This window comes from Furipterus horrens, unplaced genomic scaffold, assembly GCF_987537825.1.
Source record: "Furipterus horrens unplaced genomic scaffold, mFurHor1.1.pri manual_scaffold_4, whole genome shotgun sequence".
NCBI lineage: Eukaryota > Metazoa > Chordata > Mammalia > Chiroptera > Furipteridae > Furipterus > Furipterus horrens.
The window spans coordinates 140,362,511-140,387,387 of NW_028327174.1; the positions used below are offsets into that span (position 1 = coordinate 140,362,511).

Sequence of the window (24,877 nt, forward strand, 5' to 3'; positions counted from 1 at the left end):
TTATAAAAATAAATACAAAAATGTACAATAGTTATAAGCACAACTATATAACCCAAGTGATTTCATCATTTACTCACTCTATAACTAGTAATCAACACAAATAGGTGTTTAAAAAGAAATTCCTATAAACACATGACACCTTTAAAAAGATGAATCAGATAAGTTTGCCTCCATGGACAACATGAAAAGTAAGATTCATTTTCATTCTCCTTTTTCACGTGGGTGTAGTACATATGCAGTGAAAAGAGCTACGTTCTATCCTGCATGTTACCACAAGATAGAATGTGACTGACAGAAGCAATTCAGCATTTATTTGCAAAGATGTTCTCTCTGCTGTAATCTTCACAATATTCTTCAGTTCTCTCAGAATTAGGTTTGCATCTTCTCTTTTCTTATTGAGTTAAGCTTATTTCCCATGATAAAAAAAAATCTCCCCTAGTTATAAGGTTTATAAAAGCCATGGATATTTCTTTTCCAGTTCACTTTTCCCTTGGTTCTGTGGTATCCAGCACCACATTTATAAAATTGGATTGGGAGTTTGTTTGCTTTTTTAATCTAAGAAACCATTGATCCGCGTTAGGATGATTAAGCTACACAACAGTATATAGCTTATCTGATTTAAAATATATATATAAACTTCTTTGGCCCAGTCACAGACAAAAATCATTGTTTCATGAAATGCAACTATTAAAAAGCTTCACTAAAGTTTAAAACATTTAAAACATTTATTAAAACTCTGTTCACAGAAGTATTATTCATAATAGCCAAAAGGTAGAAACAACACAAATGTCCATCAACTGAAGAATGGGTAAATAATGTGGTATACAATACAATGGAATATTATTCAATAATAAAAAGGAATGAAGTACTGATACAACATGAATGAATCCCAAGAACATCATGCTAAGTGAAAAAGAGTCCATCACAAATGACCACATATTGCATGATTTCACTAATATGAAATATCCAGAATAGGCAAGTCTATTAAAGCAGAAACTAGATCAATGATCTATAAAAGCAGAAAGTAGATTAATGGTTGCTTAGGGCTGAGAGAGACGGTCACATAGAAGAGTCACGGCTAATGGGTATGGGGTTTCTTACTGAAGTGATGAAAATATTCTAAAATTGCTCATAGCGATTGTTGCACAATTCTGTGAATATACTAAAAACCACTGAATTGTACACTATAAATGAGTAAATTTGTAGCATATAAATTATAACTTTAAGTTGTTTTCTTAAAATATCATCAATATGACAAGTTTAACCCCCAGGCATCCACCTGCACCCCAAGTAGCCAAACAATACCTCTCCCTGACCACTACACAAACTGGAGGTTTATTATCTGGAGAAATAATGTGAATCTGAACCAGAGGCTCCATAGATACAAGTGTACACAGGGATAGGGCAGAGAGGTGTACACAAGACTGAAAACAGGGCAAAGTCTGCATACTGAACAGTATGATGCCCAGATCCTTTCTCCATTTCCTTCTTCCATTTTATAAACACCAATAAAAGGAAACTAGCAGATCACCCTTTGCAGAAACTAAAGAAACACAGAAAAAAAGGCGTATATAAATTATAACATTCCAATATTTCCCAATGAAATATTTGGCATACATCTCCTTATCATTTCTACAGTAAGTCTTCCTAAGACCAATACTCACACATTCAACTGTCTACTCAGCATCTCCACTTGGATGTCTAACAAGCATGTCAAAGTGAACATATCTGGAACCAAACTCCTGACCTCTCCCTGACCTACTCCACTTGCATACTTTGCCAGCTGAGTACATGGCAATGCTATTCATGGTTTGCTCAGAGATAAAGAAACATAGAAATAGAAATATAATTACCCCTTGGTGTAAATATTTTTCTCATTTATTTGTCTTTAGTGGGGTTTTTCACTTACATATGATGTTATTTTTCATAGTCAAGGCTGAAATCCATTTCTTTATGACTTTGTTCCACTGCTTTTAAGATTATTAGTAAGTAAATCATATAGCACTAAAAGAACAGAAAATTTAATCTACATTTTCTTCTTCTTAGCTTATCATTTTTAATATTTCACTCCTTTTAACACAACTGGAATTTACTTCAGAAAATAATGTAAGATAGGATCTAGTTTTACTTTGTACCAAACAGTTAACCAATTGTTTCAACACAATTCACTGAATAATCTTTCCTATCCTCACTGATTTAAAATACCTTAATATACCAAATTTTTATAAATAGTTTACAAGTCTACTACTGCCTTTCAGTTCTGTTCCATTAAAGTCTTGTCTTACAACCTATTGAATGGGAGAGGATACTTGTCAATGACATATCTGATAAGGAGTTAATATCCAAAATTTATAAAGAATTCATACAACTCAACACAAACAATTCGATTTTAAAATGGTCAATGGATTCGAATAGACAAGTTCTCCAAAGACATACAGATATCCAACAGAAACATGAAAAGATGCTTAATGTCATTAATCATCAGAGAAATGCAAATTAAAACCACAATGAGATATCACCTCACACCTGTCAGAATGGCTATTATCAACAAGTGATGTGGAGAAAAGGGAACCCTCATGCACTGTGGGTAGGAAAACAGATTGGTGCAGCCATTAAGGAAAAGTATGCAGTTTTATCAAAAAATTTAAAATTACCCAGTGATTCCATTTCTGAGTATATATCCAAAGAAACCCAAAACACTAATATGAAAGAATACATGCACTCCTATGTTCAGTGCAGCATCTTTACAATAGCCAAGATATGGAAGAAACCCAAGCGCCTGTCAGTAAATGAGTGGATTTAAAAAGTGGTGGTATATATATATATATATATATATATATATTTATATTTATATTTAAAAGTGTGTGTATATATATATATACACACATACATATAAATAAAATATTTCTTGGCCTTAAAAATGAAATGAAATTTTACCTTTACAATGTTAAGTGTTCACAAAATGTCTTGCTATTTTCTTTTAAGACTCTCAATTAAATTTCCTAATTTTTGTCCTGGCTGCTGTGGCTCAGTGCATTGAGCATCGGCCTGTGAACCAAGTGTCGCTGGTTCGATTCCCAGTCAGGGCACATGACTAGGTTGCATGCCAGGTCCCCAGTTGGGGGCGCGTGAGAGGGAACTGCACATTGATGTTTCTTTCCCTCTCTTTCTCCGCATACTGATGTTTCTCTCCCTCTCTTTCTCTGCACATTGATGTTTCTCTCCCTCTCTTTCTCCTTTCCCCTCTCTCTAAAAACAGATAAATAAAATAAAATTAAAATTAAATAAAGTAACCTTGTTAAAAAAAAACTAAATTTCTTAATTTTTATGTATTTGTTATTAATTGTATTCCTATTCTTGTCACTGTGGTGAAGAAAACTTTTTTAGTATTTTATTCTCTGATTATTACTAAGAATGTAAACATAATTATATATTATTTTCTTTCTGGCCTCCTAGTTGAATGTTCTCATTAGTGTTAATTGTTTTAAAGTTGATTTTCTTGACTATTCAGGATTACAAACATATCTACAATGTTAAGAATCATACTTCCTTTTTCTAAAAATTATAACTCTTACTGCTGTTCTTGCATTTATATTTTTCTTTGGCTAAAATTCCCAAAACAATGTTAAATGGCAGCAATGAGTTTAATAAGAGAGTACTTCCAGCATTTTATCAGTAAATACTCTTTATAAAAGTTTATTTACTGAATAATAATTATAAATTATGTTTAAGCCAAACTTCTCTATTAAAATATTTAAGTTTAGAAAAAAGCAAAAGGAAACTTAGAAAAAGAGTTAGAATTGGAGAAAGATTCTGTTCCCAACTTCCGCCCCAAACCTCCTGGAGTGGTGAGAGGTCATGGTCGGGGAGGGAGCCTGTCCAGGTCCTCTTGTGCCCAGCCACATCCTGCAGAGTGAGGCCTTAATTCCAAACTCGTGGAAAAACATCTGCAGTTTATTGCCAGGACTGTGATGATGCAGAAAGCAAATGTGAAAGGTGCATACAGAACCCTAAACAGAATCCTCACCATGGATGCGCTCACTGAGGACATCAAGCGAAGCCGGTACTATGAGAAGCTGACAACAGAGGGAAAGCTATGAAACCTGCCAGAGCATCTACAACACGGAAATGACTCACAAGATCAACTTTCTGATGCAAAAGAATCAGGTGGATCCATTGCAGGGCTGCTGAGGCCTGTGGATAGTAAGCCCAGTAGGAAAACCCTTATCCAGTTGTGACTCCACCTCTTCTTTCTGCAACCCTATTTTCTTTACCATTTCTTGCAATGAACTCAATCACATATATATAAGAAGGCCTGCAAATATAGGAACAATTTCACTAGTCATCAATGCAACCTCTCCTTTATTAGGTGAAAGAGAAAACTGAGTCAAAAAGTAGTCTAGGAGTAGAGTGGCGATTGCCAAGGGCTGGTTGGGAGAAGAAATGGGGAATTATTGTGTAATGGGTACAGAGTTTGAATCTGGGAAGATGTAGAAGTTCTGGAGATGGGTGGTGGTCGCATAGTTACATAACATTGTGACTATACTTAATGCTACTGAACTGCAAACTCAGTTAAAATGGTAGATTTCATGTTATATATATCTTATTATAATAAATTTTTTAAAGTAAAAAGTATTTAAAAAGAAATAGAATTAACAAATAAAGTCAATTTCTCTCAAGATTAACTAAAGTGATTATCTGTAATAATCATTCATAAAAATCATATTTTTATTTTTCATCTGTAAACTGATGCTCCTTTCTCATCTATTGTCATCTGAGAAGTATTCCACAAAATCATGCAGCTAGTAATCATGATTCATACTACAAAATTAGAATTTAATATTATGTATACAAAATCTTTTCCTGTATTGCTTCCTCAACCTTATAAACGATTACCCTAAAACTTTCCAAATATTCCATGAGAATTAATGTTAAAAATGAACAGATTTTTTAAATGAGGGACAAAACATAATTTAGTCACATACGAAAGTTTTCAAAAGAGACAAATATACAACATAAGTAAGTGCTAAAAAAAGTTTCATATTTTATTGCACAGTAAAACTTTTTCTGACCTGTAATTACTGACAGGATAACACATATATGTTATAAAAGAATGAGAAAATATACCTCAAATTCTTTTCGAAGACATTCCTCTCGTTGAGTGCTTAATTCAAGTTCACTTGTTTGTCTCCGTAAAACGTCAGAGCAGTCCATGTGTTCAGCTTCTAATTTTTCTACTCTCTTGTACATACTTTTTACAGCATTATCTTGCTCCTGAAAAATATTTCTTTTTTGCATCAATAAAATGTCTAAGCCAACAATAACTTAAACTTATTCTGTAGTAGATGATGAGTAATTAAATCTGTGCTTCAACCAGAATAACAGGTTAATTTACATAGGCAAGAGAGGCATAGATATTGTCTAGTAATGTTTCAGAATGTACATGTATTTAAATTTTTTCTTTTTAAAAAAATGTATTCTAGAGAGAGGGGAAGGAAGGGAGGAAGAGAGGAAGGGAAACATCAATGTGAGAGAGAAGCATCAATCAGTTGCCCTTTGCACATGCACCAACTGGGAACCAAACCCACAACCCAAACATTTGCCCTGACCAGGAATCAAACCCATGAACTTCCAGACTGCAGGACAACACCCAACCAACTGAGCCACACCAGCCAGTGCAAAATATACATGTATTTTAAAAGCACTATTGGAGGTTTACAATTTTAAAAATATGATTAATACATATTCCAGATGAAATGTGTATAGCTTACTAAAATGTTATGGTAGTTCAAATGACCTTGGAAGATATTTATGTAATGCTTAGTTGAACTGCTATATATAATGTTTTCCCCTGTCATTAAAGTTTTAAAATATTTAGTTATACAAGTGGATATTCCTCCTTTGCATGATAAAGAATGACTGGCCTAAATGTCTAATAATGACCCATGAGAGATTTTTATGTGAGCTCATGGTACTTCATGCTTATAGCTCTTAAAAGTTGTATCCACTAGATGGCTGTGTTTCATTTTCTCTCCAGTTTTTAACTTTTCAAATCTTTGTTGTACTACTGAAAGAAAATAACAGCCACTCTTCTACTTAAATCTCTCAATCTCCATTTCCAACTAAACTCAGAAATCAAGAGTTGAATTTTACAGAAGCTGAAACATAAAAGTTAACACACATATCAAAGGTATTTTCCTCAGTAACTAATCTTGATAGTCTTTATTCTAATTTAAGATCTTTGACAAAGCCCTCTTTCTCCCAGCTTTCCTTCATCAGCATAACCTCATTCTGGAACATTGACATGTATAAAATGTACATATTTACACATGCTTCCAAGTATTCCCTAGTCACTCAAAAAGTATCACTGGAATCTAAGTAAGAATGTTGCAAAAAATCAACTATAATTCTCTGCAAAAAGATTTTAGTTTAGAAAGTACTTGGCAGTATAGTCCACAGTTAAAGGGTAAAGAACAAAATTTAATTCCTCTCTCCACATCCCCTCATTCATAAAATCATTATTCTATAGCTGGCAACATATGAATTCAAGAATTATTTCCTCAGGTAAGAAATTTCTTGAGGGACTTCCGGCCAAGATGGAGGCGTAGACAGACACGCTGCATCTCCCTCCACAACTAAGAAGGAATACAACAACCTCAAAACTAGAAACAACCATAAATTCCAGAAAGTCAAACTACATGGAAGTTGAGCAAACAAAGACATAAAGAAGAAATACTCATCCAGACAGGTAGGAGGGACAGAGCCGGGGCAGAGAGGACGCGGTGTGGTGGCGGCAGTGGGGGCAGCAGCAGCAGTGGGCCAGTGGAAAGCGCAGTCACACGTTTTAAAAAGTCAGGAGGGACACCTGGGGAGCATTCCCAAATCCACACCAGACCTCAAAGCCCAAGGTCCCAGCACTGGGGAAAATCAAGCCTCATTGCTTCTGACTGTGCAGACCACTGGGAGTTGGGGTGGAGGCAGAAACTGCCAGCTTCAGCAGAGTCCGTTTGTTTAAAGGGCCTCCATGGTCCTAGAACATCCACAGACCCACCCACTCTGGGAATGACAGCCAGGGCAGCAGCTAGAGGGGCACCAGTCTGGTGTGGAAGTGGGAGAGGTGCCTGGAAAAGGGGCGAGTGCTGGGCAGGCAGCATTGTTCCCTCTCAGACCCCTACCTCACATACAGCGCCACAACGTGGTGAAACAGGTCGCCCTGTACTGACAATTACTAAGGCTCTACCCCTTACAACATAACAGGAGCGACAGCTCTACCTGGGACGCAGAGGCAAACAAACACATGAGCCTGTCAGAACGAGGAGACAGAGAAGTATGGCCCAAAAGGGGAAACGAATCAAGGTTCCAGTGGGAGAACTAAGCGACGAGAAGATAGCCAACCTAACAGATGAGAAGATAGACAACCTAACAGATGCAGAATTCAAAACACTGGTGATAAAGATGCTCACAGGATTGACAGATATGCTTGAGTATGGCAAACGCATAAGAGAAGAAGTGAAGGCTATGCTAAGTGAAATGAAAGAAAATCCATGCAAAACTAATGGTGAAGGGAAGGAAACTGGGGTTCAAATCAATTATTTGCAACATAAGAAAGAAAAAAAAACAGTCAACCCATGCAGAATGAGGAAGCAAGAATTGAAAAAAATGAGGAAAACTTCCCAAATTTTGCGAAGGAGATGGGCATACAGGTCCGGGAAGCACAGAGGGTCCCAGGCGAGCTGGACCCAGAGGGGACCACACCAGGACTCATCATGACTGAGATACCAAAGGTGAAAGATAGAGAGTCCTGGGGGCAGCAAGAGAGAGGAGGAGAGTTGCCTACAGTAGGGTGCCTATAGGACTATCAGCTGATTTCTCACAGGACACTTTATAGGCAGGCAGGGACTGGCAAGCAATATTCAATGTGATGAAAGGCAACCACGACAACCAAGATTACTCTATCCAGCAAAGCTATCATTTGGAGTGGAAGGGAAGATGAAGTGCTTCCCAGACAAGGTAAGGTAAAGGAGTTCATCATCACTAAGCCATTATTATATGAAATGTCAAAGGGACTTACTCAAGTAAAAGATCAAAACTATGAACACTAGAATGACTACAAACTCACAACTATCAGCAACCGAATCTAAAAAATAAAAACAAAATCCAACTAGGCAAACCAGAATAGGAACAGAATCATAGGTACGGGGATCATTTGGAGGGTTATCAGCTAAGAGGGGGGAGGGGGGAATGGGGAAGTGATGCAGGGACCTAAGAAGCATAATTGGTTAGTACAAAATAGACAGGGGGATGTTAAGAATAATATAGGAAAGGGTGAAGCCAAAGAACTTATATGCACAACCCATGGACATGAACTAAGGCGGGTGGGATTGCTGGAGGGAAGGGGGGTACTGAGCAGAGGGGAGCAAAGGGGGAAAAAATTGGAACTACTGTAACAACATAATCACTAAAATACACTTTTAAAAAATTTTCTTAATATACAGAGGCTCATCTACTTGCTCATTTTCAGCTGTAAACAATAGATAAGAAAGCTGGGTACCAGAGCAAAAATGTGCCAACACTCCCTACAACCAGCAGATAGCACTCTTGGTTATTATAATAACACTCTGGATTTAGAAACAGATGGTACGTAATGTGATCAGCCTTATGTAATTAATTTCATCATAAGAGTGCTTTCATGTATGAAAGTACTTTTAAGACCATAAGTATAAGATACTATTGTGATTCTATAGGATAGATCCCCTCCTTCAAACAGTCAACAGTACCAGCATCAATTCAAATTCTCTATTATACATCTTCTTGATTTACAAATACATAATGTCCAACTTTTAATAGTCTACTTAGAGTACTGTGTATACTTTAAAATGAATAAACAGCAATACATAGTTAATCACAAAGAAAACACAATTTTAAAGTCTATATCTAAAAGATGCTTATATCCTAGTTGACGGTATTTATTTCAAACAATATTTATTAAATGACATAAAAGAAATTAAAGTATTCAGGAAGTATCATGAGATCTACTTATTAGAAAAAGTGACTGTGATTCCTATTCTATTGATAGAATTCTATTGATAGTATAGAAAGATAACATACAATCATTCCAAATACTATTACACTAAATGAAGAGCATGCCCATCATTCCCTACAAGTCTGAATTTAATTCTATAAAAAAAAAAAATCAATGGTCAATCAGTTGGGAGTTATTAGGCTTATTCTGGTGAGATTTTAACTTTAGATACTTGGCCTATATTAAATACTATTTACCAAATAGCTTTTGTTATTCTTCTATTCCATGTTTTCTGCTTACTCTTCGTTTATGCTAATATTTTAAATATCCATGTTAATTTACCTATTGGTTTTTATCTCTTTTTGTATTATTATTTTTATAACTTTGTAATCTTTATTGTTGACACTACTACAAGTGTCCCCGTTTTCCCTCTCTGCCCACCTCCACCCAGCCCTCACCCCTCCTGCCTTTTTTCTGGCTGGCACCAACTGTTGGCTGTGTCTGCGGGTTATGCATATATGTTCGTTGACAAATAGCTTTTAAGTAAAGGTCTTTCAAGGTGTAGATGAAATTTCCACTTAATCACAGTTTTAATGCAGAGGTCAAGTAATCAATAATATTATGTGATAACTACTATATATTCTTAAATATGGGTATAAACACACATACATACATGCACAGTTTTTATAGGAAACCATTTTCTCAAATAGCGGAGATTTTTAGAAATTCTATTCACATATACAAGAAATATATTACATAACCAAGTTAACTAATTATATTAAGTCAAATTACACTGATTTTCTAACGTTAACACATTGACTGCCACACTAGAGAAAAAAAAAAGTTTTCCGCCCTGGCTGCTGTGGCTCAGTGGATTGAGCATCGGCCTGTGAGCCAAGTGTCGCTGGTTCAATTCCCAGTCAGGGCACATGGCTAGGTTGCACGTCGGTCCCCAGTTGGGGGCGTGAGTGAGAGGCAACCCACAGTGATGTCTCTCTCCCTCTCTTTCTCCTTTCCCCTCTCTAAAAATAAAATAAATAAAAACAAACAAACGAACAAATGGTTTTTAAAAATAATAGTAATAATAATAAAATAAAAATATGCTTATAAAAAAAAAGTTTTCCCTGGAGCCACGATGTTTTATTATGGAAATAGAATAAAAACATTGAAAACAAAATATTTCTTTGTGATTTGATGAAAAAGTAATGGGAAAACTTGGAAATAGTTCATAAAGGAAGTGTTTTTGTTTACATGTCAGGTTTATAAAATTTAAAGGTTAAAATAGAAAATAAATTAACTTGTATTCATTTGATCCATGTTTTTAAATTGCCAGTATTAATTTAACAATAACACCATCAGTAAGATTTTCACAAACCATCTGTAGGGTTTTGTCCATGAGGCCATTCTTCACGTAATATGTATGTTATAGCATGGTAGCGTGAGGTGCCTGTGCACCATGAGGCACCCAAGGTAAAGTGACATGTGAGTTGTGTACGCTTCACAAGGCTCCGGGCTTAAAGCCAGGGTGAGCTAAATATACCTCACATGGCAGTTAAGGTGTTAAACTCACTTGACATTTATTATGTAAAGGCTTTTTATATTTTATCTTTTTATATTTTGTTGCATTCGGTTGGCTAATATTTTCTATATTTTTGTATCCATATTCCTGAGTGAGATTGGCTATAACTATCTTCTTGTATTCCTGTCAGTTTAGTACCAAGATTTGTCAGTTTAGTATGTTATCAAGACAAAATTATGTAAAATTACTTGCTCCTTGAATGTTTCCTTTTATTCACTGGTAAAGCAATATGAAGGCTTGAAATTTTTCAATGACTCAATCGAGTTTTCTACTTCCTATCTCTTCTTAAGCCATGGGGCAGAAATAAATATGAACATTATTGGAAGCCTCCATAAGCAGCAGTTAGTTATATCCTCAGATCACCCCTGGCAGCTCCCCCCATCTCCACCCGCCAACAAATGCCCCTCTCCATCCCGGAAAAAGAAAGTTTACTAACTAGAACAGTCTGTCCTAAAAGTCTCTTAAGTCATAAAAATCAAGACACTATTGGGGGTCAAGGTGAGATACCTGGCTGGGTAGCTCAGTTGGTTAGAGCATCATCCCATATGCCAAGGCTGCAAATTTGATGCCCAGTCAGGGCACATACAAGAAGCAACCAATGAATGCGCAAATAAGTGGAACAACAAATCGACGTCTCTGTCTGCTTGTCTGTCTGTCTCTCTCCCCCTCCAAAATCAATAAAGAAATTTTTTAAAAATTAAGAGATTAGGTGAAATCTGCAGAGTGTGTGGTGAGACCTCAGAGGTTTCTCTCTTCAGCTCCCAGATTCCGACACTTAAGATTCCATAAGGAAGAGACTAACATATTCCTTTGTTGGGAAACTACCAGTCCAAAAAAAGAGCTATCGATACTGGCATTTTTAAAATTCCACAATTTTTTTGAATTTACCGAGTGACTGGTTAATAAAATTATAAAGGTTTCAGGTGTACAGTTCTGTAATACATCATTTCAAATTCCCCGAAGAAATGGAAGTGTTACACATACACAAAGCTGCCTCTCAGTTTTGTAGTGCCTCATTCTTAAATATAAACACATAGTCAAGGATAATCAGACATTTGAGGAAAGATTCACATGTGAAACTCAGAGACTACTACTAACAAATGGAGCCAAACACTGAGAAAAAATAAAGATAACCAAACATCCAATTCTTTACCTCAAATGAATCTTCAAAGCCATACAAACCAAGTTTGCTAGACATGACATTTCAAGTTATCAGAATTTCAAAGGCAAGTGTCTCAGTTTAGAATTATTACAAAGAATTAATAACTAAAGAATCTAAAGAATTAATTACCTTTAAAAAGCAAAAGTTAGTATCATCTGTTTCCCAGTATTATTATACAATTTTGATAGTTGCTATAATTTGCAAGGATAAAAATAGAAAAAAAGTGTTGGAATATTAGAATTAAATATTTCTAAAACTTTAGATTTTAATGAGTAATTAATTAATTAACTTAATGAAACAAAGCAAATATATAAGTTTTCTAAAAGCCATTTCAAAATAAGTGTCTTGATGTTATTTTTGTATTTTACTTAAGGGTCTCAAGTCTATAGTTTTCTTTATGTGAAAAGCATACAACTGAAGATAAAACTACATTATCAGTGGGATTTGGACTTCCAATGTTTTAATGATCTTTCACTATGTGTCTGAACTGTTAATACTAAAGGTGAAAATGATGACTTCTGGCCAAGATGGAGGCTTAGACTGCCACGTTCGGTCTCCCTCTACAACTAAGAAGGAATACAACTACCTCAAAACAAAAGATAACCTGAAATTCCAGAAAATAAAACTACATGGAAGCCCAACGTATAAAGTTATAAACCAGCGGTGCTCGTCCGGATGGGTAGGAGGGGCGAGAAACCGCGGTCCTATCTGTGGTAGCAGCGGGCATAGTGGCGGGACTGAGAGAAACGCCAGGGGAGCAAGTCTGGCTGCAGTCGAGCCCCTGCAGCTTGTGATTCCAATGCTGGGAAAGGCAACCCCCTCATTGCCTCAGATGGTAAGGCCCGGAGGGCGGGGGTAACGGATCTCAGTCTCTCAGCAAAGAGGAACGGCAGGAATCCATCTTGGACCCCCGACCCCACACAAAGCGACACAGTGCGGAGAAAAAGGTCGCCGGGTAGTGACGAGTGCATGGGGCTCTGCCCCGTATAGCCTGCCCAGGAAGCAAAGCGAAGCACAAGTCTGGCGGAATGAAGCAGACAACGACTGAAATCCCAGTGATGCAGCTCACCAGGCAGCAGATATGAGACCTGACAGCTGAACAAATAGAAAACCTTTTTAAGGCTCAATTCAGAGCTATAGTTATATGGTAGCTTACAGAATTAACAAAAGATTTGGAACAACAGGGAAGGAATGAAAGCTACTCATACTGAAACGAATGAAAACACATACGAGACAAGCGGTGAGGAGATAAAATCCAGAGATCAAATCAACAAACCGGAACATAGGGAAGGAACAAACAGTCAACCAGTGCAGAAAGAGGAAACAAAAAGTAAGGAAAATGAGGAGAGGCTCAGAAACCTCTGGGACAGCTATAAGTGAATGAACATTCAAATAGTAGGATTGCCAGAGGGCAACGAAAAAGAACTAAAAATTGAAAAATTGTGTCAAAAAATAATGAAGCAGAACTTCCAGAACTTAGGGAAGGAAATAGACTTACAGGTTCAGGAAGCACAGAGAGTTCCAGAAAAACTGGACCCATGGAGAACCACACCAAGGCACATTATAATCAAATTGTCAAAAATTAAAGATAAAGAGAGAATCTTAAAAGCAGCAAGAGAGAAGAAAAGAATCATTTACAAAGGGGTCCCAAGTAGACTATCAGCGGATTTCTCAAAGGAGACCCTGCAGGAAAGAAGGGACTGGCAAGAAAAATTCAAAATAATGAAAATCAAAAACCTACAACCACGAATACTCCATACAGCGAAACTGTCATTCAGAATAGAAGGGCAGAGAAAGTGCTTCCAGGACAAAGTAAAACTGAAGGAGTTCATTAGATCCAAACCACTATTATATGAGATGTTAAAGGAACTGGTCTAGAAGAAGGAGGATCAAAACTATGAACATTAAAATGAAAACTGCATCACAAGAACCAACAACAGAAGCTAGGGAACCGAAACAAAGGCAAACTAAATAGGCAACGAGAGTGGAAAAAGAACTATAGGTATGGGGAGTATATTGGGGGGAGGTCAGCAGGGAGGGGGAAGGGGGAAAGGGAGGGAGATGGTACAGGAATTAAGAAGCATAGTAGGAGGGAGTGGAGTAGACAGGAAGAGGTTAAGAAGAACTATAGGCACAACCAATGGACATGGACTAAAAGAGGAGAACAACTGGAGGGAGGGGAGCCACCGGGTGGAGGGGAGCAGAGGGAAGGGAAATTGGGACAACTGTAACAGCATAATCAATAAAAACATTTTTTTAAAAATGAAAATGACAATTCAATAAAAAAATTTTTTAAAGACAATCAAAGGAGAAGGAAAAAACAAAACACACCAATACAAGTATGATTTACATCCAAAGAGTTAAAATAAGATATTGCAAACATGAAACAAAAAGATTCTACTATAAAAAGGTATAGTCAAGAACAAAAACAAATTCTTGCCCTGCCACAATTGATTGGAGCATCATCCCATACACCAAAAGGAACCAATCACAACGAAATGATGTTTCTCACATCGATGTCTGCCCCTGTCTCTCTCTCTCTCTCTCTCTCTCTCTCTCTCCCTCTCTCTCCCCCCCAACCCCCCGCACCCTCCCCTCTCTCCTTCCCTTCCTGCCTCCCTCCTTTACTAAAATCAATAAACATAACCTCGGTTGAGTATTAAAAAAGAACTCTTGGAAATTAAAAACCCAAAGGCAAAAATTAAAATTCATACGAAGGCTGTATTATAAAATTGAGGAAATACCCCCAGAAAATAGTCCAAAAATGTAAAAGAATGGATAATAGAAGTCATATGTACTATAAGAATGTCAACTCTGCCAAATAAATCTATCAATCTAATCCAGTTCCACTCAAAATTATAAGGTTTTTTGGTGGAATACAAGAAGTCAATCCTCAACCTCAAAAGAGTCGTAAAAGCCTCAAAATAACTCTGCTCCTCCCCAACAAAAAATACCAAGAATAAGGAGAGGGACCTTGACCTACCTACTAGAGATCAAGACTTACTGTAGACCTATGATAAATTTTAAGATTTAGTATTTTTTAAATCCTCACCTGAAGATATGTTTTTTTAATTGATTTGAGAGAGAGAGGAAGGGGGAGGGAGGGAGGCAGGGGGTCAGGGAGGAGGGGAGAGAGAGAGAAAAAAAAATCTATGGGTTGCCTCCTATATACTGTGACCAGGGATTAAACCTGCAGTCAAGGCATGTGTCCTGACCTGGGATGGAACCTGCAACGTCTTGTACCAAATGATGCTCCAACCAACTGAGCCACTTGTCCAGGGCTAAAAAAAATTTAGTACTGATTCATAAATAGGCAGATATATAAGTGGAACAGACACAGCCCCCAGGAACCAAGCCTTAGATATAAAGGAACTTGGTATTATGAAAGAAACAACAGTATAAATCATTAAGTGGTAACAGAATAGACAAATGAATAACTGGCACAGGGATATTTGGTTATCCACTTGGAAAAAATAAAATTAGATCCTACTGAGAAAAAATGTATATTCTTTTTGTGACTCTAGGTTACATAAGACACAAAAAGCACTATCCATAAAGACTAATAAATCTACTACATTAAAATTTAAAACTGGTCCTGGCCGGGTACCTCAGTTTTTTAGAGCATCATCCTGATATTCCAAGGTTGTGGGTTCGATCCCCAATCAGGGCACATACAAGAATCAACCAATAAATTCATAAATAAGTGGAATAACAAATCAATGTTTCTTTCTCTCTCTCTTCCTTCCTCTCTCCAAAAAATTAATTTAAAAAAGTTTTTAATTTAAAACCGTACATCAAACACTATTTAAATTGTCTCCATGTCTCCACAAAGAGAAAAAAAAAGATGTCTGCAATAGGGATATAAATAAACAAGGATTAGTAACCAAACATATAAAAAGCTCCTATAAATTAAAGTATATTAATAAAAATTGACAATAAATATAGACAATCTAAAAGAAAAAATATAAACTGGCAGTTCACAAAAGAAGAAACATAACGAGCCAACAGACATAACATGCTAAATGTCAAGGAAAGAGAAATTTAAACAAGAATCAGATAGAATTTCATACACATCCTATTGCAAAAATAAAATTAAGTCTAAAAAATAACAAGTGTTCAAGAGGCTCTAAGAGAAAAGAAAGCATTCTCTCATGATGGTACACCATTCAGGAGAACAATTTGACATACATTTTACCTCCTAATAAGTGCATATGCACTTACTACATACCCAGATTTTTAAAAAGTATTTGATGTTCACAGGAGCACTGTCTTGTAATAATTAAAACTTGGAAAGAACATACATCTCAATCAATCAATAAATAAATTAATTATGGTATATGCATAGGATAAAATACTATACAGAAGTTAAATGAACCGGACCTACTTTGTTAACTTGGATAAATCTCAATAAAGTAAATGAAAAAGACAAGTTGGACAAAAATGCACACTGTATTTCTATGTATATTTTTTAAACAAAATAAAATAATATGGCATACTATCAATGTACACAGACAGAAAATTAAACACCAACTTCAAAATAATGCTCATCTTTTGGGGGTCGGGTAGTGGTGAAAGAGTGAAGTAATTTAGTCAGTCTTCAATGATCTAACAATTTATTATTTGTCTTTAATGCTGAAGCAAATATAACAAATACATAATACAGATGATACATATTGGCTATATTAATGGAATTGGTTGGTTATATTGGATATTGGTTATATTAATACCTGTTATTTTTGTGTGTTCAAATATTTGTTATTTTTTTCATTTTACATTTTTTACTTTTTTAATCTATTTTTTCCATTACCATTTATCCCTCTTATCATCCCGAACTCCCCCCTTGCAATCACCACATTGTTATCCATGTTCATGAGTCCTCAAATATTTGTTTTAAGTTTATGGTTTTATCAATACAACCCAAGTCTGGGGTACATTATAACATACAAGAAAATTTTAAAAGAACCATAAAATACTTCATGCAGTTATACATCAAGATTAACTTGCCTCTTCCAAGAAAATGTTTTCGATTTTGTCAAAGAATTGATTTTCTAATCAAAACAAAAGCTACCAAGATCCTTTCAGTGAGAGAGAGAGAGAGAGAGAGAGAGAGAGAGAGAGAGAGAGTGTGTGTGTGTGTGTGTGTGTGTGTGTGTGTGTTTAATAAAATAATTTTAAGGACATAGGTAATAGAGGAAGTTTTTCTTTTCTCCACTAGAGGGAGGTGTTGAACTTAAAATATTTTAAAATAAGGCCTTTTTTTGTTTGGTTGGGTTTTTTTTTTTTTAAACTGAATTTTAACATAAGAAACTACATTGCGCTGTTAGAAAATAAACTTGCTTTCTTTCCACATCTTCCAGAAACATAGCCAAAACGTATAACTCTTCATATGTACTCATACAAACAATATTTCTCAGAATCCAAACTATGGTTTCAGTTCTGAAGAATATAGAAGCAGAGTTAGAAATGTAACAGAGCAAAAGTACTCCTCTTTCCTAGCTTATAAAATATATCAATACACCTATTTACAACACAGTACATGGTTAACTCCTGAAAAAGCCAGAACACGCTTCTCCTCTCTAAATCCCCCTAGCCAGCACAGTTTCACAATCAAAAAGTGTTTGCTGCTGTAAAGTATAAACTGGGACTACTTTGTATAATACCTATTGTAATGATATATCTATAAGCTTGCACACCCAGCAATACTTCTAGGCATGAACACAACTGAATCACTTCTACAACAGCTCCAAGATATGGACAAGAACGTTAGTGAATCATTTACAATTAGAGCAAAATAATTAAAAATAAAATACCAATCACTAAGGAATTCCTTAAATATATTAGGAACTTGCACATGACAGAATATCATGCAAACACAACAGGAATAATGTGATGACATCAAAAGATGGACATCAAATATTATTAAGGCATATAATTTCATTTATGTAAATACAATGATATGTTTATATATCCTTAGATGAGGACTGAGATTGAAGGGAAGGGGGACAAGACTTTCACTTCTGCTTTTAAATTTCCCTAAATTGGGGGCATTTTTATCATGATTACAAGCTATAGTAACTTAATAAATTGAATATTAAGTCTATCTCCTATTTGGAAAAACCAGGCAATACTAGAGCCATTTTTCTATGCCATTTGCTTATACAGGGCACCAGTGGCAAATAATACTTTGAAAAAGCTGGAAAAAGTCTAAAGGAGAGGGCATGGTAGTTATTTATAATTTTTTTAAATTTTTTATTGATTTTTGAAAGAAACATTGATCCGTGGCTCCACCCACTTATGCATTCGTTGGTTCTTTTCTAATTTTTTTAAAAGATTTTATTTCTTTATTTTTACAGAGAGAAGGGAGAGAGAAAAAGAGAGAAACATCAATGTGGTTGCCTCTCACACGCCCCTAGCTGGGGACCTGGCCTGCAACCCAGTCCTGTGCCCTGACTGGGAATCCAATCAACGACCTTTAGGTTCACAGGCCAGCACTCAATCCACTAAGCCACACCATCCAGGGCTCAATCTATTTTTTTAAATACTTTTATATATAGTTTCTTACATTTGCTCTATAAAAGGAAAGCAGTTTTCTTTCATTAATTAAAAAATAAAGACATTGACAGAGCTCTGAACATTTCAGTTATTAAAAAAAAGCTATCTTACAAACAGTAGTAGTAATTATAGAATATGTGCCCCTATTCTTCTCTACATATATATAAAGACTAATACTACAGAATTTTCAATGATTTGAACACTTCCAAATGTAAAGTCGGTATGATCACCTATATTTCATCTAAGATTTATAGAATTGACCAGGAAACTTGCACCAAAATCACATCAGCCATTTTTTTCTTATTCTTAAATTACAATATTATATTAGTTACAGGTGTACAACCCCATGATTAAATATTTACATAACTTACGTGATCACCCAAAAAAAATCTAGTCATACATTCATAATTATTACAATAGTATTGACTATATTCCCTATTCTGTATTTCACATCCCTGTGACTACTCTGTAACTACCAATTGTCCTTCTTAATCCCTTCACCTTTTTCATCCATCTCCAACAACACCCCTCCCATCTGGCAACCATCAAAATGTTCTCTGTATCTATGAGTCTGTTTCTGTTCCATTTGTTCATTTTGTTGCTTAGGTTCCACATATAAGTGAAATCATCTGGCATTGGTCTTGCTCTGTGTGACTTACTTCACCCAGCACAATACCCTCTAGGTCACGACCCCTTTGGGGGTCGAACGACTCTTTCACAGGGGTTGCCTAAGACCATCGGAAAACACATATATAATTACATATTGTTTTTGTGATTAATCACTATGCTTTAGTTACGGTTGGGGGTCACCACATCATGAGGAACTGTATTAAAGGGTCGCGGCATTAAGAAGGTTGAGAACCACTGCTCTAGGTCCATCCATGTTGTTGCAGATAGCAAGACCCCACGCCTTTTTATGAATGAGTCATGTTCCATTTTCTATATGCACCACGTCTTTATCTATACATCTACTTATGGGAATTTATGTTATTTTCATATCTTGGCTGTTGTAAACAATGCTGCAATAAACATATGGATGTTATGTCTTTTCCATTTAGTGTTTTGGGTTTCTTCAGATGAATACCCAGAAGCAGAGTTGCTGGATCCTTGTCTTGTTACAGCTTTTTTAAAAGTCTATTTTGCTTTTTTTGTTTGTTTTGTTTTGGGGGGTTTTGGCTGAGAAAATGGCTCTCCATTGTGGGTGAAAGGGTGGAAGCCATGCCAGAAAAGGTCTAATGCCTGCAGGGTCCTGAGAAGTAAGGGTAAGATGAGAAAACATAAGGTAAAATCTGTTTGACTACCAAGACCTTGAATTCAAAAGCGCTGGCATTGGGACTCTCTGAAGTGCTGTTCCATCCACCCACCCACCAGTCTCTACCAAGCTGCCAATCTGTGTCTGTAGATCTTATGCATGAAGGCCTATCTAACCTGAGAGCAGGAAGAAGAGGAACACTGTCCAGAAACAAGTTTGCACAACACAGTGCACTTACCAGCAAGAAAGAAAAGGGAGGAACTGTGTGGACCTGTGCAGTGTATGAGGGGGAGCCACTGCCCCCGGGGACATCGGAGGAGTGGACCAAGTGCTGCTGCATCAGCACCTGCAGCTGCAGCACAGCCTGTGGCTCCAGCTGAAGACTCCGCCCCAGACTCCGGAGAACTCTGAGCCACAGCAAGCCCATTAAGCCTGGGTTAAGGATTGTGCTCAGACATTCACTCCAGTAGGGGTTATACTCTGGAAGCTGGCTGTGTGGTGGCTGGCGTGGTGATCACGTGAGCTCGCTACTGTGTATACAGACTGACCTGGGCAGTGAGAAAATCTGGGACTACAACGATGATGATGAAGACGAACCTAGTGACATAACAGAGATTGGGATGGAGACTTAGAAAGGGGCTAATACTTGGGTGGGGGCCGAGCTAGACTTCAGGGTGACTCAAAGGCTGAGCCTGAGGTTAGTGTGCAACTCAAGAGTGATCCAGATGCAAAAGTGGAAGCCCACTCAGGGGCCCAAAGAGGAGGTGGCCTAGAGGCCGAGGCCGAGGCCAAGGCCTTTTCAGCACCCTAAAGGAACAGCAAACACAAAAGTGGACAAACCAGGAGCCTTGCACCAAGTTGACCCTGTCCAGGAGGCAGGGGTGGAGGCTGCCACCCTACCAGGAGTAGGACTGGGGCTGGGAGCAGGACAAGTGGTAAGTCCAAAGACAGAACCCACCTAAAGCACCAGGACTCCAGCTATAGCATGGCCTGTTCATAGCGGCAAGTTCAGCTTCCCCTATAAAACTGATGATATTCTAGGTGCTTCAGAGAAGGAAAACTCTGATTCCAAAAAAACCTCCGCTGCCTTGCGGCATACCTCTTCAGGGGAAAGGCTAAGGGAGTAAACCCCGACAGAAAATCCGGAGCCGGAGTCCCTAAGGCGGTTTGACGTTGTAGTCAACACGGGCAACTCCTGCGGCGCACCTGAAGCCAAGCTGTATTGACTCCGTCTTTCCCTTGGACCCTTCAGCTGCGAAGAGAGGGGGCGTCTGCTGCATGGGCAACAGCAGACCCTCCATATCACCCTGCCCAGGCTCTGTAGCTTCAGCTTCACTGGAGAGGACACTCCAGCGTCATCGCAAGATGTCGATTCAACACGGGAGGAGACAGATACCGTGTCACTCCCGAGTTGGACTGCACAGCCATTCTCGGTGGTGCAGATAGACTCTTAAGAAGCTACACCATCGTCTCTCGAGACGGACGGCTGCCGACGATTCTAGGTGCTTCAGAACTTCAAAAGGTCCTTAACATGCTGGAAAGAAAAAAATGATCCTTTTGTTCAAGAAGTAGTCTTGGTCACTCTTGGTAACAATGCAGCATATTGACTTAACGGAAGATGACATTTGTGAACTGGGTGGTCTCCCAATTATCGCCAAACTGATAAAAATGAAAGATCCTATTATTAGGGAAATGCCCTTAATAACTTGATAAATGCTGAAAATTAGGGCAAAATTAAGACATATGAGATCTGTCCAGAAGGTATCCAGCCATGTAATATGAAAAATATAAACATTTATTAAAGATACAAGAAACACTGTACATAGGACAAAGATGCCTTATTCCCCTTCAAAGTAGGCACCTTGGGACCTCACACAGTTCTCCCAGTCGCCTTCAGCTGCCCTGTTGTATTTTTCTGAATCTCATCGACAGTCTGAAATCTCTTCCCTTTCACAGGTGATTTTAGTTTTGGGAAAATCCAGCAATCACAGGGCACCAAATCTGGACTGTAGGGAGGGCTGAGTCACCCAGGTGACTTGATGTTTTGCCAAAAAACTGTATGAGATGTGATGCATCAGTGGGCACATTGCCATGATGAAGCTGCCAGTCACCAGGTGCCCACAGCTGTGGTCTTCTGAATCATCCAAATAATTTCTGCAGAGGAATAGTTCAACTTAATGCAAAATTTAATGCAGATTCATTGCTCTACCCACTCATTTTGAATGCAATGGCCACACAGTACACGTGCTCACTCAACAGCATCTACTGCCCCCACTGACTAGTACAGTGAAGTTATAATTGTTCACACATGCGCATTCCAGTCCACTCTCCTTGGCTGCCAGGTTACATCAATGTTGCACAAACCATTCTCACCACATTAACAATGGTTGGACTTTCTCCAGACAGACCTCATGTATCAGTCAACTGTGTGATGACTCCATGATTTGTCACTTGGACTCAGCTGTGCAGGTGACTGGACTAAGACTATTAACCAACATGACGTGATTAATCATTACCAACATTTGATTTCCTATTCCAGACTTTTTTGCATTGTTATTCCTGGGAAATTACTTCACCAAGATTCAGATTATGAAACTAATTATAAATTTTACTGAAAATCCAGCTATGACAAGAGAGCTGGTTAGTTGTAAAGTACCATCAGAATTGATTTTCCTCTTTAATAAAGAATGGGACAGAAGGATTCTTTTAATATCTTAATCCTATTTGAGAATATAATTGACAACATGAAAAATGAAGGGCTTGTTGCATCAAACACGGAAAAGTTCAGCAGAGGTTCACTTTTTTTCTTATTCAAAAATCTAGGACATATGTTAAGAAAATCAAAGCTTTAGCAAATCAATGATCTGGTGGTGAAAGTAAAAGTATTGACCAAACTCTGACTGAGGGTCTGTCCCAAACAATATCAGGATAATTATTTTAGTTTGCACTTGGTAACAATGCATTTGGTAAATTCTTTGTTTTTCACTGTGCTTACATAGCAAAAAGATATTTTCAGCTGCTCTTTTGTAATAATGAACATTACAGATCAACAGTGATGCTGGTTGTGATGGCCAGTTTCAGGCCGGGCCATTTTAAGGGTGCCAGATAAATAACAGAGCTTGTACAAAGAAAGCACTTATTGATTCCATCTTGCTACCTAGCTTGAGATATTTTTACTCATTACCTAAAATGACTGCAAACTTATCATTAATAACCTACACTTTTGAATTGGTTCACATTTGTTAATCTTAAAACTTGTGTTTCATCAATAAAGTTGTGCTTTAACGAGAATAAAAAAATAAAGTCTATTTTGTCTGGTGTAAGTATTGCTACCACAGCTTTTTACTCCTAAACAAGTTTTGTTTCCATTTTAATGAAATGTCTTTTTCCATTTCTTTATTTTCAGTCTGTGTGTGTCTTTCAATCTGAAGTGAGTCTCTTGTAGGCAGCATATGTAAGAATTTTGTTGTTATCCATTCAGTCATCAAATCTCTTTTGATTAGAGGATTTAATCCATTTATATTTAAATTAATTGTTGATAAATGTATTTATTGCCATTTTTATTCATATTTTATTTTTCCTTCTTCTTCTTCTTAAAGAAGACCTTTTAATATTTCTTGTAATATTGGTTTGGTGGTGATAAACCCCTTTAGCTTCTTCTTGTCTGGGAAGCTCTTTATCTATTCTTCCATTATAAATAATAGCTTTGTTGGGTAGAGTAATCTTGGTTGTAGGTGCTTACTTTTCATCACTTGAATATTTCATGCCAATCTCTTCTGGCCTGCAAAGTTTCTGTTGAGAAATCAGCTGAAAGTCTTATGTGAGCTCCCTTGTATGGTCAGGATGGTGGCATAGGTAAATGAGATACAGTCCTCTCTGTATCACAGTTCACTTATCGCGGCCTCACTGTATCGTGGGACTTTTTAAAATATTATATTTAATTATTTATCATGGATTTTTTGCTATATCGAGGGATTTTGTGGTACTGTATACATATGTTGTTAAAGTTATGTAGGTTTAAGAGTGTAGAATAAATGTAAGTTTCCTACTTTGCGAGGTGGAGAGGTCTAGAACGTAATACCTGCAATAAGTGAGGGAATACTGCAGAACCTCCTATAACCACATAAAAATTACAATTAAGTTATAGAACAACCACCATTCAGAAAAATCTGAAATCTAGCTGAACAGAAGTCCTACGACTAAGGATATAAAGAAGAAACCACACTGAGACTGGTAAGAGGGGCTGCAAAGGTCCCCCCTAAGGAGCAAGGGGTTCCAACCCCACATCAGAACACTCCGCCCAGGGTTCTGAGTGCCAGGAAGGGAAGTCTCCATAAATTCTGGCTGTAAAAAACCAGCAGCAACCAGCAGCAATAGGGGTTAATTGAGAAAGAGGATTTCTAGAGTGCCAGGCATTCCTCTTAAAGGACCCCCACACCACTCACTCTGAGTTCCAACACTAGGGCAGCAGCTGACATGTAAGAGAAGGAACTGAACTGTCAGGTTTCAGGGTGAAAGATGGAGGGGCAGCTTTCTCCCAGACAGAAGTGCTGACAGAGGCACTTGTTCCTTTTCTGATCCCTTCCCCCCACAGAGCCCACAGAACTGCACCATAGCTGAGTCTCCATCAATTTGGCTCACACTGTTTGCCCCGCCCTAGTGATTACCTGACACCCTACCCCACCCAACTTGAAGGCCCACCCAAGTTCTTTCCAGTAGCTTTTCCACAGAAAAAGGCCTTTCTTAGCTCATGCTTCAAAAATCATCCACACAATTAAAAACAGGTCTCTGAATCATATTTTATAAATTTCAGGCTTCTGACTGGTGGCACTGAAGATTTCTGAGTGTTTAGAAATGAAGGGGTTATTTTCATTTACTTATCTTTGTTTGTCCCAGGCAGCCTTTAATATAATTATCAACCACAGCTCAAATGTCATCTGCTTTGTGATGATCTTCCCAATCTCCCAGTCAGTTAATCAATTTCTCTTTTATGGTCCCATAGCATTTTATTCAAATTTTTATTATATTACATTTTCTCCTTTTACACATCTCTCCATGTTGAAAAATGAAATCATATCATAATCAATTTGATATCCTCCATACCCACACAGGCACCAAGAATACCAAGAGGTCTAAAGAGTCATTGCAATGTCTTTCCAGGCTCTACAGAGGTAACTGCCCAATTACCAAAGGTTTGGAAAAAATGTGGTTTTATTAGTATTCTGAGTACTTACATACACAATAAATTGAATATTTCCACTCTTCACTTCCAGCTCTCACTCCTAAAGAAATAAAGTACCTCCTATTCTT

At 37.3% G+C, this 24,877-nt stretch overlaps 1 protein-coding gene and 1 pseudogene across 1 annotated transcript in view; one reads left to right on the forward strand and one right to left on the reverse strand.

Annotated features, from left to right (window-relative positions):
• The window catches only part of CCDC171 (coiled-coil domain containing 171), a 298,734-nt gene that overhangs the window by 239,280 nt on the left and 34,577 nt on the right, over window positions 1-24,877 (reverse strand). The window contains exon 7 of the mRNA XM_090274081.1: window positions 5,128-5,274. Coding sequence (XP_090130207.1) covers window positions 5,128-5,274 — 147 coding nt within the window. The remainder of the gene's footprint in view (window positions 1-5,127; window positions 5,275-24,877) is intronic.
• On the forward strand, window positions 19,723-22,467 carry LOC150012950 (armadillo repeat-containing X-linked protein 1-like; annotated as a pseudogene).